The sequence below is a fragment of the Tigriopus californicus genome, chromosome 10 (assembly GCF_007210705.1).
Source record: "Tigriopus californicus strain San Diego chromosome 10, Tcal_SD_v2.1, whole genome shotgun sequence".
Lineage (NCBI taxonomy): Eukaryota > Metazoa > Arthropoda > Copepoda > Harpacticoida > Harpacticidae > Tigriopus > Tigriopus californicus.
In genome coordinates, this window is record NC_081449.1 from 11,907,289 (window position 1) to 11,921,162 (window position 13,874).

The window sequence follows — 13,874 nt, forward strand, 5'->3', positions numbered from 1 at the left end:
AAACCAATTATTATGAGACCTCAAGCATGTTGCCTTAATAACTTTAGTCCAATTCATTAGACAAATCTTGGTTTAAGCCATTTTCAAGGTCATTTTCACTACTTTTACTATCCATCTCCAGCTTGTAAGTTCAATAAGTTAATCAGATAGTTTACTCGCCTCATGAGAGTCGGAGTCGGAGTCCCCCTATTGATCACACTTTACGGTACCTATTGGCCACCCTGAAAGCCACTCTTCTAGCGGGAATCCTGACTGAGTCCTCCTGACATTCACATGATTTCACTCCTTTTCCGACAAAGCAATCCCAAGTCCCAAGGCCCAAATCCTCCCGGATTCAGCTTTAAAATCTAACATGAATCCGCCTTTGCCCTCTCAAGGCGGCTCGGACAAGCAGCTCGACTATCTGAAGTCCGGCATGGACATAAATTGTGGCGTGGCCCTGAGTCTGGTGAGCCGCATCCTTCAATCCGACCCAGAACGCTCTCGAGCCGTCCAATCACTCCGTGAAGGCTTATCCGATTATATTCGACAAGAGCAAGATTACAAGGACTCGATGGAAGCCCTCCGAGGTCTTTGGCATCAAGTGGCTCAACAAGTGGACCAAGGCGACTTCTCGCAAGTCCACGAGATCGACCAGACCTTTGCCGCTGTCAAAGAGCGTTTGGCAGGTCCCGTCACGGAAATCGAGATCGCTAAACATCCAATGATCGTTCAATTTGAGCTCCGAGCTCAAAATGTTTGTCAAGGTTTGGAAGCTAGTCAGATGGAAGCTGGAAGTGGACATTCCGAGGATCAAGATGATGATTTGGAGACCACGCTAGTGAGCGGGGATCATCGAGATCCGTTCACGAGGAAAAAGCTCGTTCATCCCGTACAGAACGTCCTTTGCGGGCATAACTACGAGCGCGACACCATTTTCGAACTCATCAAGACCAGTTCCAGGACCAAATGTCCGATTTCAGGATGTCGGAATACCCAAGTCATTGTGGCTAACCATTTAAAAGCGGATTGTAAATTGAAACGCCTCTTGGCGGCTGATTGAGAATGCTATGACAAACAGACCAATAGGTGCCATAGGTGAAATTGTGGGGTTTGAGTAACGTGCTTTTTCTTTCAGGTATCTATCTTTGTGCAGAATGATGGGTGTACTTGAGCCAATGCTCAAAGCGGCTGCGTCAAAGTTTGACACGCAAATGAACAGACTGGTTGTGCTTCGGTCTTGGAAATCGCGTCCAGAGAGTTCCATTGACGATCGCTTGAGCCTTAAAGTTCCTCATGGTGGAAAGGACTTTGTTTGCTCATTGGTTTTTGACGAAGACGACATTACCTTCCTGGATGTGATTGTTCCCGAATTTTCTCGTCTGGGCTTTCGAAGCCATCCAAAGACCCTAGAATCGTGGAATATCGATGATCCAAATAGTTTGAAAACCATTCTTTTCCACATTAAAGATTCCCTGACGGCGTTTTGCGCCAAGAAGGATCTACCCAAGAATCTATTTTGCAAAATGCTCACACGCCTGCTGAAAAATGAGGATTTAATCTGCGATTACGAAATCATCTCCCACAAGAGCGGTTGCCGGATCCTGTTGAATCTGGAATTTGGCCAGGAATGCCGCAACATATTTGATTGCATCGCTCTGCTTGAAATTCGAGAGCCCTACGAGGAAATTGATCGCATTCAAGCCCTTTTCGACCCAGATTTGACCAAAATTTGCGAAAAGATTCCTGAACAATCAAAAATTCAAGATTGCCGTCATGTCCAGCATCTTCAAGACTGGATCCAGATGTTCGTAATGAGCGTGCAATCGGTACATTCGGCGGGTGATCAGATGGCGAACGACGAAAGCGATTTTCATGGGTCGCTGGAAGCGCGGACGGCCTTCTTATCGGCCATGAAGGCCAAATTTAACGATGCCTGTAGCATTGTTGATTCAAAAGATTATTTGAGTTGCGAAGTCAAGATACAGGTAGAAGAGGTGCAGTTCAGTTTCAAGATTCAACTCGAAAACGATTTCCCCAAATCCAGACCGATTTTTCACTCCTCGGCCTTGGATTTGACTGAGAACGCCACAGTCACATTAGAGGACTTGAAGGTGGAAAAAGAAGCCGAGGCAATGGAATTGGCTAAACACATTTTTGACGATACTATTCCCCATCTCGTGAAAGCACTCTTTCTCAAACTTGGTTACAACGTACAGCCACCCAACTAAAAGAACGATTAATAAACCCGTCAGAACTGTCGATCCCTTTTTTCTCAATCTATTCCACAAGCGACGAGGGAATGGGTAGCACATGAATGGCATTACAACATAAAAAGACATTCTTCTTCACTGCAACTCTTTAGGAGCTAGATCCAGTTCCGCCCGATTTGGTTTTGGCGTTCTGCAGGGATTCCGACGTGAACCACTTGGCCATGGAGGACGAACAGAATTGAGACACGTGTTCCGAGCATGAGGCGATATGTCCAGACATGATCAACGAATTGAGTCGGCTGGGCGGGGCAATCGGCTTGAACACCTTGTTGATGTCCTCATCCGGCAACGGCTCCTCCCCTCGAGCCAAACGAGCCGTGTTGTCTTGTTGCCGCTTTTGCAGGTAGCGCGTCTTATCCTGGAACTGCTTGATGGACATGTTCTGGTACTTGTTGAACTTGATGGACTCCAAATTCAGATCATCCACCGAGTCAATGAGATGCTTCAATTGCTTCTCCAAGACATCGGCCGAACCCAGATCCAAATACTGGGGGTTGGCCTCAGCCGGTACTTGTTCCGACAACTCGAGCAACAGCTCATTGACCAAGTGCGAGTTCTTGATCGCGATCGGCACCTCTTGGAACACCGTGTCATAGGTGACCTTTTGGAGGCGAATAGCCTCGGGCGTGAATTCCCCGGCCTTGTACAGTTCGATAGCCTGAGGCGTGAGACGATAGGCCTTTAAAGACAGGAAGCCCTTTTCGGTTTTGCCCGTGTCAAAGATCAAACAGATCGACTCCTCAATGGAGGTCTGGTAGGCGAAATGAGACTCCAACAACTGGGGCGAGAGGAAGTTGCCGAAATGGGCGGACTGGTACCAACCCACTTGCAGATGATCCACTTGCACGGAGCGCAGTCCCGTGATCAAGGCGTATTGGAATCCCTCATCGTCCACGGACTCGTCCGTGCTATTGGGAAACGGAAATGAATGGGTGATCTCCAATTTGGTATCTGACACCAGACCCAGCAGAGCGCCTTGAACAATGTCCTGATTGGACAGATTCGGGCCATGGCAGTGCTTGATCATCTGCATAACCACCTACAAATGTGCATCAAACCGACCCGGATTAAAATTCAGCCACGTCCCATTGAGACCAGAGAAAACGACGCTTGCTTACCAATCCATCGATTTGGACGTTATCCACGCCCACGCGGGCAGCCTTGAAGTCGGGAGTGGGAAGCGTACTCATATTGGCTCGAGGATCGGCGGCGTGATCGAGGAGGTGTTTCCAGCGTTTTCAGGGCGTGTAATCGCCGAGTACGAAAGACACAGAAGAGGCTGTCGGGACTCGGGAGTGACAGCAACTCTGCCATCTGCATCAACAGCGGACGCCAATGCCGATTCCAGCGTGATCTTTATTTTTACCGCATTTTGATGAATGCGGATATGTGTACAATGTGTACAATGCCCAATCATTCTGATATGAGTACAAGGCCAGTTGTCTTGTAGAGAGCTTATACATGAGTACAGCAATGCAATCATCCAACCAGACTTGGCATTGGTTAAACAATATAGACACATGTTCTGTAAGATTGATACAGTTTAGTCACACTCAACTTCCGTCGGATATGACGTCATATGCTGTTCTGCCTGAGATCTCGCAACCTCATCTCTTCTAACGTAAACAAACACAATATCTGAGAACTGGGAAGGCAAGAAGTCCAGTACATACTAAACAATGAAGATTAAAAGGCAAAAGAAAGTGATGAGGATCTTGAACTTCTTCAAGCACAACTATGGACACCATCCACCCTATCAGTTGCTATTAGATGGGACATTTACGCAAGCCTGTTTACAAATGAAGGTCAATATCCGCGAGCAATTGCCCAAATATCTGAATGCCGAGACCAAGATCCTCACCACCCAATGCTGCATCCAGGAGATTGAAAAACTGGGCTCCGCCTTAAGCGGTGCCACGTCCATCCTCAAGCAATTTCCCATTCATCAATGTGGTCATGACAAGGAACCCAAGCCGGCAGCCAAGTGTCTCAAGTCAATGTTAAAGGACACCAATCCGACTCGGTGAGAACGGGTTACCACACGAAGGCCAGTCGTTTGAACGGTAATTTAAATGAGCTAGGTCAACTTTCAGGTATTTCATCATGTCCCAGGACGCCGAATTACGAGACAAAGCCCGTAAGGTCCCTGGAACGCCGGTCTTATTCTTATATCAAAGTGCACCCACATTGGAAAGGCCGTCGGAGATGAGCACCAAAACTGCGGAAGATTCCACCACTGACAAGTAATACTTTCAGCTCAGCAATTTGTCGTCTTCGTAGTTGTACCCTAATGAGTTCTATTTACCTCTTAGAATTGAGCACTCGTTTCAAAGCCGTGTGTTGGAAGAGCTCAAGAAGAAAGAATTTGGTGATCCCAACTCCTTGAAACGTCCACTCAAGCGGAAGAAGAAAGGACCCAATCCCTTATCTTGCTTAAAGAGTAAAAAGAAGAGAGCGGATGGAGCCGCACCCGCCTCAACCGAGTCACGCCCACACGCGGCAGGTCAGAGCCAAAGCAAGAAGAAACGAGCCCGTCACAGAAAGAAGACTCAAACTGGAACCACACCAAGCTAAATAAACTTTATTTGTTTTGTTATTTGTTATTTAAGTTATTTGCGCCATCAATCAAGTCAACTATCAACGTAAGAATCGCGGACATTGCATAGACAATGAATGACAGTCCTCTATATTGGTCACCCTGTCGTGACAAAACAATCCAAACTCCATCCAGATCATCATCCATTTCGATATCATTTCAGGCAGGCAGTCAGTCAGTTAGGAAGGCGTCGAAGCCCATGGCCGATCGAGGCGATACAGGCAAGAGGCGTGGCGATAATAGAGATCGTCGGGGTGGTGTAGGCCGAGCTAGACACAATGGCGAGTCTCACAGCCGTCCGACGGGCGGGTTTCGAGGAGGGCGTGGCGGACGGGATCGATTTCGAGATCGACGGGATCATTCGAATTCCAATGAAGATACCCCCAGACCGGTGATTGTGGCGCAAAATCCGGATCGACAACGGGAGCAGCACAATGTCGATTTCCCCACATTGGAGCAGACCGTTACCCGCCCCTCGGTCACGCCCATTAAGACGCTGAGTCCCGAATCGGAGACACCTACCACTGACATACGACCCACTGTCGATTCGTTGGCGGGCGTGGCGGAATCGTTGGAACGCGTCCGAATCACACCGGCCACAGCAGTGCGATCGGCCACGCCCAATGATGATTTTCAAACGGCTCCGCCCCCGGCGAATCGCTCCACTTCCGAGTCATCGGGGTCGTCCCTCATACCGGAAAAGAGTCTCAAGTTCGTGGACGATGGGCATCAAGTGACGGACTCTCTATTAGCATACTTGACGGACAATCCGGATTTCTTAGTCATTGGGATCGTGGGCGCTCAGGGGGCGGGCAAGTCGACGCTGTTGAACCACCTCTGTCGGGGTCGTCCGACTAGCACGACCAATCTATTTCGGGTTCAGGGGTTTGAGAAGCAAATGCTCTCGGAGCATTGCACCACGGGGATCAATGTCTGGGTCAGTCCTGAACGCGTGATCTATCTGGATTGTCAGCCTCTTCTCTCGGCCTCCGTCCTGGACCGAACGATTCAGATCGATAAAAAGCACTCGGCCGAATTCAACACTGCCGAAAACACCATGGAGATGCATTCCTTGCAGCATTTGGCGTTCTTTTACAACATTTGCCATCATGTGATTCTGATTCAAGACTGGTTTGCCGACTCCAACGTGCTCCGATTGCTCCAAACTGCCGAAATGCTGAAGCCATCCTCTCCGGCCAAGACCTGTGAGAGCGATGAAGGCTCCAATCAGATTGTGGAACATTTTCCTGTTCTTAATTTCGTGCAGAATAAGGCTCAAATGAACGATTTTTCGCCCCATCAAGAGAAGAAGATGCGTGACTTCTACGGACGCGTCTTTAAGGACTCGCAACTTCATCCGTCTCAGCCTTTCCTAGAGATTTTAGGCGAGAAAAAGGATGCCAAGAAGAGCGTTAATCTCTACATTCTGCCAGACTTTGACTTGGAAGGACCGACTAATGTTGGCAATCGGCCATTCTCACCCGAAATCAAGTACAAAACCAGTGTTGATGCCATGAGAAGAGCGATCTTGTCTCAAAGCCGAAGACCCTTGACCATAGTGAAGCAAACGGAAAGGACTTGGTTCCAATTCGCCAAGGACTCGTGGGAAAACATTAAGAACTCTTCCTTTTTTCTTGAATATAGTCGATTATTATGGTCAAATAAATCTCAGGACCTTTAGTTTCTTGTTAGGTTTATTGTCATCAGTGCATTTGCTCGGCCTCGCCGACGAAAAACGGGCCTGTGACATCAAAGGCCTCCAGATCCAAGTTGTCCAGCCCACTGAAGCAACTCACAATGTCCGCCTCCAGCACATTTCCGTGCTCATCGCGAATGATCAAGTCGTCGGTTTCGGCCTTGCTCAAGCCTTTCACGGACTTCTTGTGCTTGGGCAAAGGTCGAAAGTTAGCCAAAATCTGCGGTGTGAGCGGCATATTTGCCTTGATCTTCTTCCCTATGGACGGATGGTGCTTGGTCAAGTGTTTCCGAAGATCGTGCGAACCCTTGTACATCTTTCGACAAACCAGGCATGAAAACCTTCGTTCACCCGAATGTCTTCGAATATGGTCCTTCAAATTGGACTTGCGAATAAAGGCCATTCGACAGAGGTGACATTTGTGAGGCTTTTCACCCGTGTGAGTGGCCACATGGAACTGCATTTTGTCCTTACGGGAAAAACCCCGAGCGCAAATGTGGCATTTGAATGGTTTTGTGACCGAGTGTGTGGCCGAATGGGCCTTCAAGCTCTCTTGAGTCAAAAACCCTTGGCCACAATTTTGACATAAAAACGGCTTAAACATGTTGTGGAATCGGGTTCGATGATTGGTCAGGTACACCTTTTTGAGGAACCTTTTACCACAGTCGTCGCATCTGAAGGCGGATTTGTTTGCCTCGTGAATCGAGGCTATATGCTTTTGAAGGGAACTATTGAACTTGAATTGCTTGGGGCAGACCTTACACCAATAGGCCAGTTGGTTCTTATGAGATTCAACCTTGTGGGCCTTCATCAGATTGAGAGTGGGAGTTTCAGCTTGACAGAGTTCACACGTGAAAGGACCACCCCCTTGACAAGTGGTGACATGATACTTCATTCGAGAGCATCGTCGAAATGCCTCGTCACAATATCCGCAATAAAAACGGTTATGCTGTTGCAGCAAAGCAGATTTTGAAAAGGCCACGGGATTAGCCTCGGACTCTTTCACCGCACAAGAATGGGCTAATATGTCTTGATGGGTCCGGAATGACTTGTAGCATCTTTGGCAGCAGAAGAAGGGAAGATCCTCATCCGGGATGGACAATCCCAATGTCAAATCATTTTCTAAATGTAAGCTCTCTTTGTGATTTTTCAAGAGTTCTTCCGTAGCGAACTTCTTCTTACATATTGAGCAAGTGTTCAAGACTTTCTTCACGACGATTTCCAAATCCTCTTTGGACGCTTTGGATAGATGCTTCTGTTTCATGTGCTTCTCAAGAAGCAAGGTTCCTTGGAACAACTTTTGGCAGAAAGGACAGTTCAGGGATACATCATTCTCTAAAGTGAGATCGTGAATAGTGTTCATCACATTGTCCAGAGACTCCTGCTCCTCTGAACAAAACACGTCTGCCACCTCTTGACAACCACGAAAAACTCCAAGGATCTTGCTCCCTTGCTCCAACGAATCTTCAGGGATGTTGGGCTCAAAGGAGGCATTGAAGTAATACTCCTTCAACACCTTTGCTTTCACCAATTGTCCTAATGTCTGATCTACTTTCCGGATGAATTCTAGGATCTGCTCCATGACTTAATACCAAATTCCAAGCCACAAACAAACTTTATTTTGGAACACAGCCTCACCAAAGGCAGGAGTGGCACCAGAGTGTTCCAAATGAAACTCCGAAGTGTTCCCTTGTTACAAAGATTATTAATAAAACATCATCCAAATGACAAAGGCGACTAATGCAATGGCTCTAATCAGCTCTATGAAAACATTTCATTTCAGAATGCAAGGTTCCCCATATCCCAAGAATGTCTGACTAAAATCTTTGTTTCACAGGCGTCACGCTGATGTTTCCAACAGCGTCGTTTTTCTTATTCCGTAAACATGGTAAACAGTATTGATGCAACCAACCGCAATCCAGCAACCTCACCAAGGGAAGTAGAACAACGCTAGAGCCTGGTTGGTTGACTCATTTTGTCCCATTCAAAAATATGTCGGTTCCACCGCCCAAGGGCGGTTCTGAAGGAGGTGCGCCCCAACCTGAGAAACGGAAGAAGGAGTCAATTTTGGATTTGTCCAAGTACTTGGAGAAATCTGTGCGGATCAAGTTTGCCGGTGGTCGAGAATGCAGTGGCACTCTCAAGGGTTATGATCCCTTGCTGAATATCGTGATTGACAACACCACCGAGTATCTGAGGGATCCGGATGATCCGTACAAACTCACGGAGGACACCCGACATTTGGGGTTGGTGGTTTGCAGAGGGACGGCTGTGACTCTGATCTGTCCAATGGAAGGCATGGAGGCCATTCCCAATCCTTTTGTTCAGGAATAATCTAGCTTTTGTGTCATGTGTATTAAACGAAAATCTACTCATTTGTGGTTGGGTTCTTATTTATGTTCTATATTAGAAGAATGCATTAGATAAAGGAGAGTGTCTTACTCTCTCAATTTTCAGGTCACACACTTTTGAAAGGGCAAGAGAGTTCAATGTGCGAGTTTTGTATGGCTATAACGGACACCTACAAAATTCAACGGGCATCAAAAACGAAATTGACGGCATGCGATTTACGGGAGAAGCTCGACAGAGTCAAATACTGACGATCCCGGGAATGTGGCCGAGTTCGAATTATTTGTGGCTTTTTTACTCCCAGTGGTCGAAGTGGATTTGGTTTTCAGACACTTCATCTTTACACTACGGCAAGAGAACTTGTCTGAGACTCGCGAGAGCTTGGTGCACTGCCGATGAAACCATCTATCACAATCACAGCCCACCCATTCGGTAGTATATTTGGCTCGTTTTCGTTTATCGCCGGAATTTTCAGGAGATACGGGCGGATCGAATTGCTCACATATCCCACAGACTATGTCATCACGATCGTCGTAAGCCGCCGTGACGTCTACCAAGACGGATGATTTTGGTTTTTTCTTCTTGGCGGGTTTCTTGCCCACCGTTGGTTTTACTGACTTGGAGGGCCTCTTCGCCACGGTGCTCATTTTGGACGGATCGGAGATGAAACTCAACGGCGGAAGATTAGCCTGACTCTCGGGGAAGAAGGAATCCAGATCTGGCGAGGCGGAACCCTCCAAAAGAGGTGCGGCGGCATTGAACACCTTGTTAGGTTGGAAGTCAGAGGCAGGGGTTCCTTTGTCAATAACGGCGGGTACATCAAACAAGATGGCCTTGGACGTATCAACACGAGAAGCTCCGGGCAGCGAATCAAATTCAGCGAGATCTTCTATGTCCTCCAAGTTGTCCAAAGGCTCTTCTTTCACTGAAATCGTGGAATCCTCCCGCATTTGGTCCACAGTCTTGATCCCGGTCAAGCGCGCTTGATTTTTGTGCTTTAGTACAGACGTGACCGTGGCATGTTCGGTGACTAGCTTGGAGTAGTCGCTTTCAAAGGTGTCGTTTCTAGCCTTGGCATTCTCCACCATTTCCTTGAGCTTGACATTTTCGGCCTTTTGATCGTTGTACTGACTTTTCACGTTCATCAAGGTCATTCGAAGGTGCCGGAGCTCTCCCTCTTGATTGGTCAATTCTTGCCGGAGATCGTCGACGCTTGCTTGATTGACAGAGGTCGCAGCTGCGTTCCGAATCTCCCGCTCGAGATCGCGAACCTGAGTATCAAGGGCGTCATTTCGATTTTGAAGAGAGAAGATCTCGTCACTTTTGCTTCTCATGCGGGCCTCTATCTTGGCCTTGTCCTTTTCAAGCTCGTTGAGCTGTTGCCTAACATTATTGAGATCACGCTCTTTGGCTTTGAATGCAGACTTAAGATGAGACAGCTCCTCTTCAGCACCAGTATTATTTTCGTCAAAGTTCTTGATTCGAACTTTCAATTCCGTGTTTTCCTTCTGAAGGCTATCAATAAGTTTCAGGTTGTTGAACTGTCGGGACTCCCAATCCTTCAAGGTGGATTGGAGTTGCTTGATTTGTCGATGAAGATCTCTCTTTTCGCGGTCGATGCCTTTCTGATCTTTGATTTTTTGCATAGCTTCTTCTAGGTTGGTTTCGTTGTCCTCGAGCCGGGCATTAAGTTCCTTAATCTTGTCATTCTTTTCATCAACAATGGATTCAAAATCGTTCAAGATCTTCTGGAGCCGCTCCAAACTCTCCAACAGAACGTTACGTTCGGTTTCCAACAATTCCACCTGGGATTCGGAGTTCTTTAGCAATTGCGTTATCTCCTCGACTTTGCTCAAAGTTGTAGATTCGGCTTGCTTTTCTTGAGCAGTCTTCAAAGTCAGTTGTCGGTTCTCCTTGGTCAGCCTAGCAATCTGTTCTTGAAGATCCTTTTCAAGATCCTTCTGCTTTTTCGCCGTTTCCTTCTCCTGTTGAACTCGCTCCTTCTTTTCAAGAATGAATTTCTCAACCTTTGCCTTCTGTGCCTCGCATTGCCGTTCTAGTCTGACACGCTTCTTCTCAGACTCCGCCACATCTCTTTCTCGGGCCAGAGAAAGTTCTTTCAGTTCCTCTTCTTTCTCAGTGAGTGCCACTTCTTTAGCCTTGGTTTTCTCAGATTCCTCTTCGAGTTTTTCTTTAGTGGCCCTGTCATTCTCTTGGAGGGATGATACTTCCTCTTGTAATGTCTTCATGTTTTTTTCTAATGTCTTCTTCTCCTTAGATATCTTGCTATTGGCACTCAACTTCTCCGCGACAATCGTCTCTAGGGTGGAGCAATTCGTTTGAGCTTGCTCCAACTGTTTCTGAAGGTCCACGACATCCACATTCGCTTGTTCCAATTTTTGTTCCACACTTTTCCGGCATTTCTCTTCTTCTTCCAAGGCAGTCTCCTTCTTTTGTATCCACCTCTCAAATTCACACACTTTGGTATTCATAGCCTCCTTGTGACTCTCTTTCAGGGTCTCAATGTCGGCCTCCAGTTCTTCTATCTTACTATTATGTGCATCAAATGAGGATTTTTCCCAGTTTTTGACCAATCTTTGCCGAGCAGTAGAAATGTTGTGAATTGTCTTACGAACTCTCGGTCCATGAGCACTTTCGGACTTGGCTTCCCCTGGGCTTTGAGGAGATCCTAGGGCATCATCAAAAGACTGAGATGGGTTTCTCCGGCCAGAGGAAGGTTTAGTTTGCGGCTTGGATGAAGCGCTTTCTTTGCCGTCAGATGAGGTAGAAACGAGGTCGAGTTTGTCTGACTTTGGCTTTGACTTGATCTTTGATACGAGTCCACTGGCCGCGCGTGGGGGTTTGTTACCGTTGGCTTTGAATTCCAAAAGATACGTTTCAAAATGGGCTTCCAGAAAGTGACGAGCAAATAAATTTCTCTCGGAGAACTTGCCATCACACTGATTACAATCGTACGGACCCACCTTCGACAAATTGGGAAAGAAGTGAACCAGCATCAGATGATAGTTCAAGGATTTCTGGGTGATAAAGGTCCTCTTATCTCTGCACACAGTGCAGAGGTAGGTGGTACTTTTCTTGCTCGAACTAGATCCAAAATTGGTTGACGATCCCCTATCCGGATCAAGGGATTCCAAGGGCGGCTTCGGGGGTGGTTTTTCAAAGGTATTTTGCCCAGACTCTGATACAGTGGGAGAGGATAAGTCCTTCACGGGTGGTATTTCCTTGGAAGTGGTCATCGTGGCTGGATTTGCAGATGACTTCCCTTGCCTCTTCAGATAAAGCTCCATACTGACATTGTGCTCGCAACCGTAATGCATCATAAGATGGTGTAGATTTGTTTTCTCTTGATTACAATCAATGTATGGACACTTGAATGGGACACTTTTCGGCAATTCATCACAGAGCTCTCGGGAAAAATGGCGAAGGCTGATATGTCTGATGAAAAGCCGTTCATTGTCATGAGAGGCATTGCAAATCTCACATACATGGACCGGACTGACTAATGGCGTTAGTTCTGTCTCACGAGGCTTTTCCGAAATCTCAGGAATATTGGCGCAATCGATTTTGTAATACTGTAAGGACACACCCTCATAGCTGCCGTAGTGCATGAGAAGATCTTCCCGTTTCTGATTGATGCTCTCGCAGTCTCCAGGAGAGTACCCGCACTTGAGACACTTGAAAGGAGGTTGTATACGTTTCATTATTCGCTCCTGGTAATGAATGAAGGTCAGATGTAGAACGAAGTCCTTCTCTGATCGAATGGGCTTATTATTGTTGCACAGTCGACAAAAAAAAGATTCCATTTTTTCGGGCACATTCTGCGTGGCCGGGACAGGAGAGGGCAAGTCTTTCGCTCCTGGCCTCGTTGACGGTGTGATTGGATTGGTGGAAGGAAGAGCACTCTCTTGAGACAAAGGTGGGGGCGGTAGAGGATTCGGTATAGGCGGATTCGGTGCAGGCGGATTCGGTGCTGGGGGATTGGGCGGGGGTGGGCTTGGAGTCACTACCTTGGGAGCATCCTTTGAAACGGAAGGTGGTCGAATTCTCGGGTCACTATTCAAACGTCGCTCGGACTGAGTGGCCATCTTCGGACGCTTACTTTGATCAAAGGTTTGCTCCTGCTCCTGATGGCGCTTAACAACCTTGGCCCTAGGGACAAACCCTTCCTTGTAAAAGTGACGATTCCCATGATTATGGAACCTAGGACGTCCTCCACCAAAGTGGTTGGGATTCCGCGGATGGAATTGGTCATTGGCCAAATACTCGTGACGTGGTGGAGCGAAAAATTCATTACGATGCCCTCCTGGTGGGCGAGGAAAGTGATTGGGCCTGTACGACATCCTGAACTCCTTGCCCGATTGCACGGACTTTAACTTCGATAACTTGAGTGACACCGAAGTTATCACTGGAAAATGTTCCCACCGACTTATTACATCGCTTTACCGAGGAGTGGGGATCCCATCACAAAGCCCAAGGTCCGTGAGCAGTAGTAGCCTTATGTGTTGTTTTCTCTTCCAAAACAGACAACCTTCAACGGGCGCTTTGGGCCAGAATAGCCGGGAAACTCAAACCTGATTTTGTAACCTGGCAACCTCGAAAAAAACCAAATGGGAACAGATCAACTTCGGGAACCTATCTGCCGTTGGATCGAATTCTCAGAAATCATCCTCCCCACGCAGACAATTTCGCCGATTTCCTTCAAAGGAAAACCAGTCAGCGCATCTACCTCTGTCGTAGCTCTTTTGCATGGGACATGAAGAAGATCGGGGGAAAACGCTTATCCGACAACCTCACTCTCTCGAACCCCGGATTCTTCAATCATGCTCTCAAATGGCCAAGGCCAAAACGTAGGCGTCTATGGTAATACAGTTCCAATTTAACACCTTCAATGGCAATGATTTCTTACTCTCTGTTGTCAGCCAAATCCAACACTCCTTCACATATTCTTTCAACGAGCAAC

General features: G+C 47.3%; 6 protein-coding genes across 6 annotated transcripts; 4 read left to right on the forward strand and 2 right to left on the reverse strand.

Moving 5' to 3' along the window:
• The first annotated feature begins 228 nt into the window (after positions 1 to 228).
• Positions 229 to 1,117, forward strand: LOC131889671 (E3 SUMO-protein ligase NSE2-like). Its single transcript, XM_059238822.1, has one exon. The coding sequence runs from the start codon at positions 353 to 355 to the stop codon at positions 1,040 to 1,042; it is 690 nt and encodes a 229-aa protein (XP_059094805.1). The 5' UTR covers positions 229 to 352; the 3' UTR covers positions 1,043 to 1,117.
• Positions 1,118 to 2,243: 1,126 nt separating this feature from the next.
• Positions 2,244 to 3,578, reverse strand: LOC131889666 (eukaryotic translation initiation factor 3 subunit H-like). The gene is made up of 2 exons (XM_059238816.1): positions 3,371 to 3,578; positions 2,244 to 3,291 (listed from the first exon to the last, which is right to left on the reverse strand). Exons 1-2 carry the CDS (start codon positions 3,440 to 3,442, stop codon positions 2,341 to 2,343), a joined length of 1,023 nt encoding a protein of 340 aa, XP_059094799.1. The 5' UTR covers positions 3,443 to 3,578; the 3' UTR covers positions 2,244 to 2,340.
• A 277-nt stretch (positions 3,579 to 3,855) lies between these two features.
• Positions 3,856 to 4,848, forward strand: LOC131889668 (rRNA-processing protein UTP23 homolog). Its single transcript, XM_059238818.1, has 3 exons — positions 3,856 to 4,275; positions 4,346 to 4,495; positions 4,565 to 4,848. The coding sequence occupies exons 1-3, from the start codon at positions 3,932 to 3,934 to the stop codon at positions 4,824 to 4,826; spliced, it is 756 nt and encodes a 251-aa protein (XP_059094801.1). The 5' UTR covers positions 3,856 to 3,931; the 3' UTR covers positions 4,827 to 4,848.
• Positions 4,849 to 4,939: 91 nt separating this feature from the next.
• LOC131889660 (nonsense-mediated mRNA decay factor SMG9-like) lies at positions 4,940 to 6,536 on the forward strand. Its single transcript, XM_059238809.1, has one exon. It carries the CDS (start codon positions 5,048 to 5,050, stop codon positions 6,527 to 6,529), a length of 1,482 nt encoding a protein of 493 aa, XP_059094792.1. The 5' UTR covers positions 4,940 to 5,047; the 3' UTR covers positions 6,530 to 6,536.
• LOC131887597 (uncharacterized) lies at positions 6,152 to 13,862 on the reverse strand. The gene is made up of 2 exons (XM_059236224.1): positions 9,115 to 13,862; positions 6,152 to 8,117 (listed from the first exon to the last, which is right to left on the reverse strand). Exons 1-2 carry the CDS (start codon positions 13,252 to 13,254, stop codon positions 6,552 to 6,554), a joined length of 5,706 nt encoding a protein of 1,901 aa, XP_059092207.1. The 5' UTR covers positions 13,255 to 13,862; the 3' UTR covers positions 6,152 to 6,551.
• LOC131889674 (U6 snRNA-associated Sm-like protein LSm7) lies at positions 8,407 to 8,919 on the forward strand. The gene has a single exon (XM_059238827.1). It carries the CDS (start codon positions 8,537 to 8,539, stop codon positions 8,876 to 8,878), a length of 342 nt encoding a protein of 113 aa, XP_059094810.1. The 5' UTR covers positions 8,407 to 8,536; the 3' UTR covers positions 8,879 to 8,919.
• Positions 13,863 to 13,874: the final 12 nt, after the last annotated feature.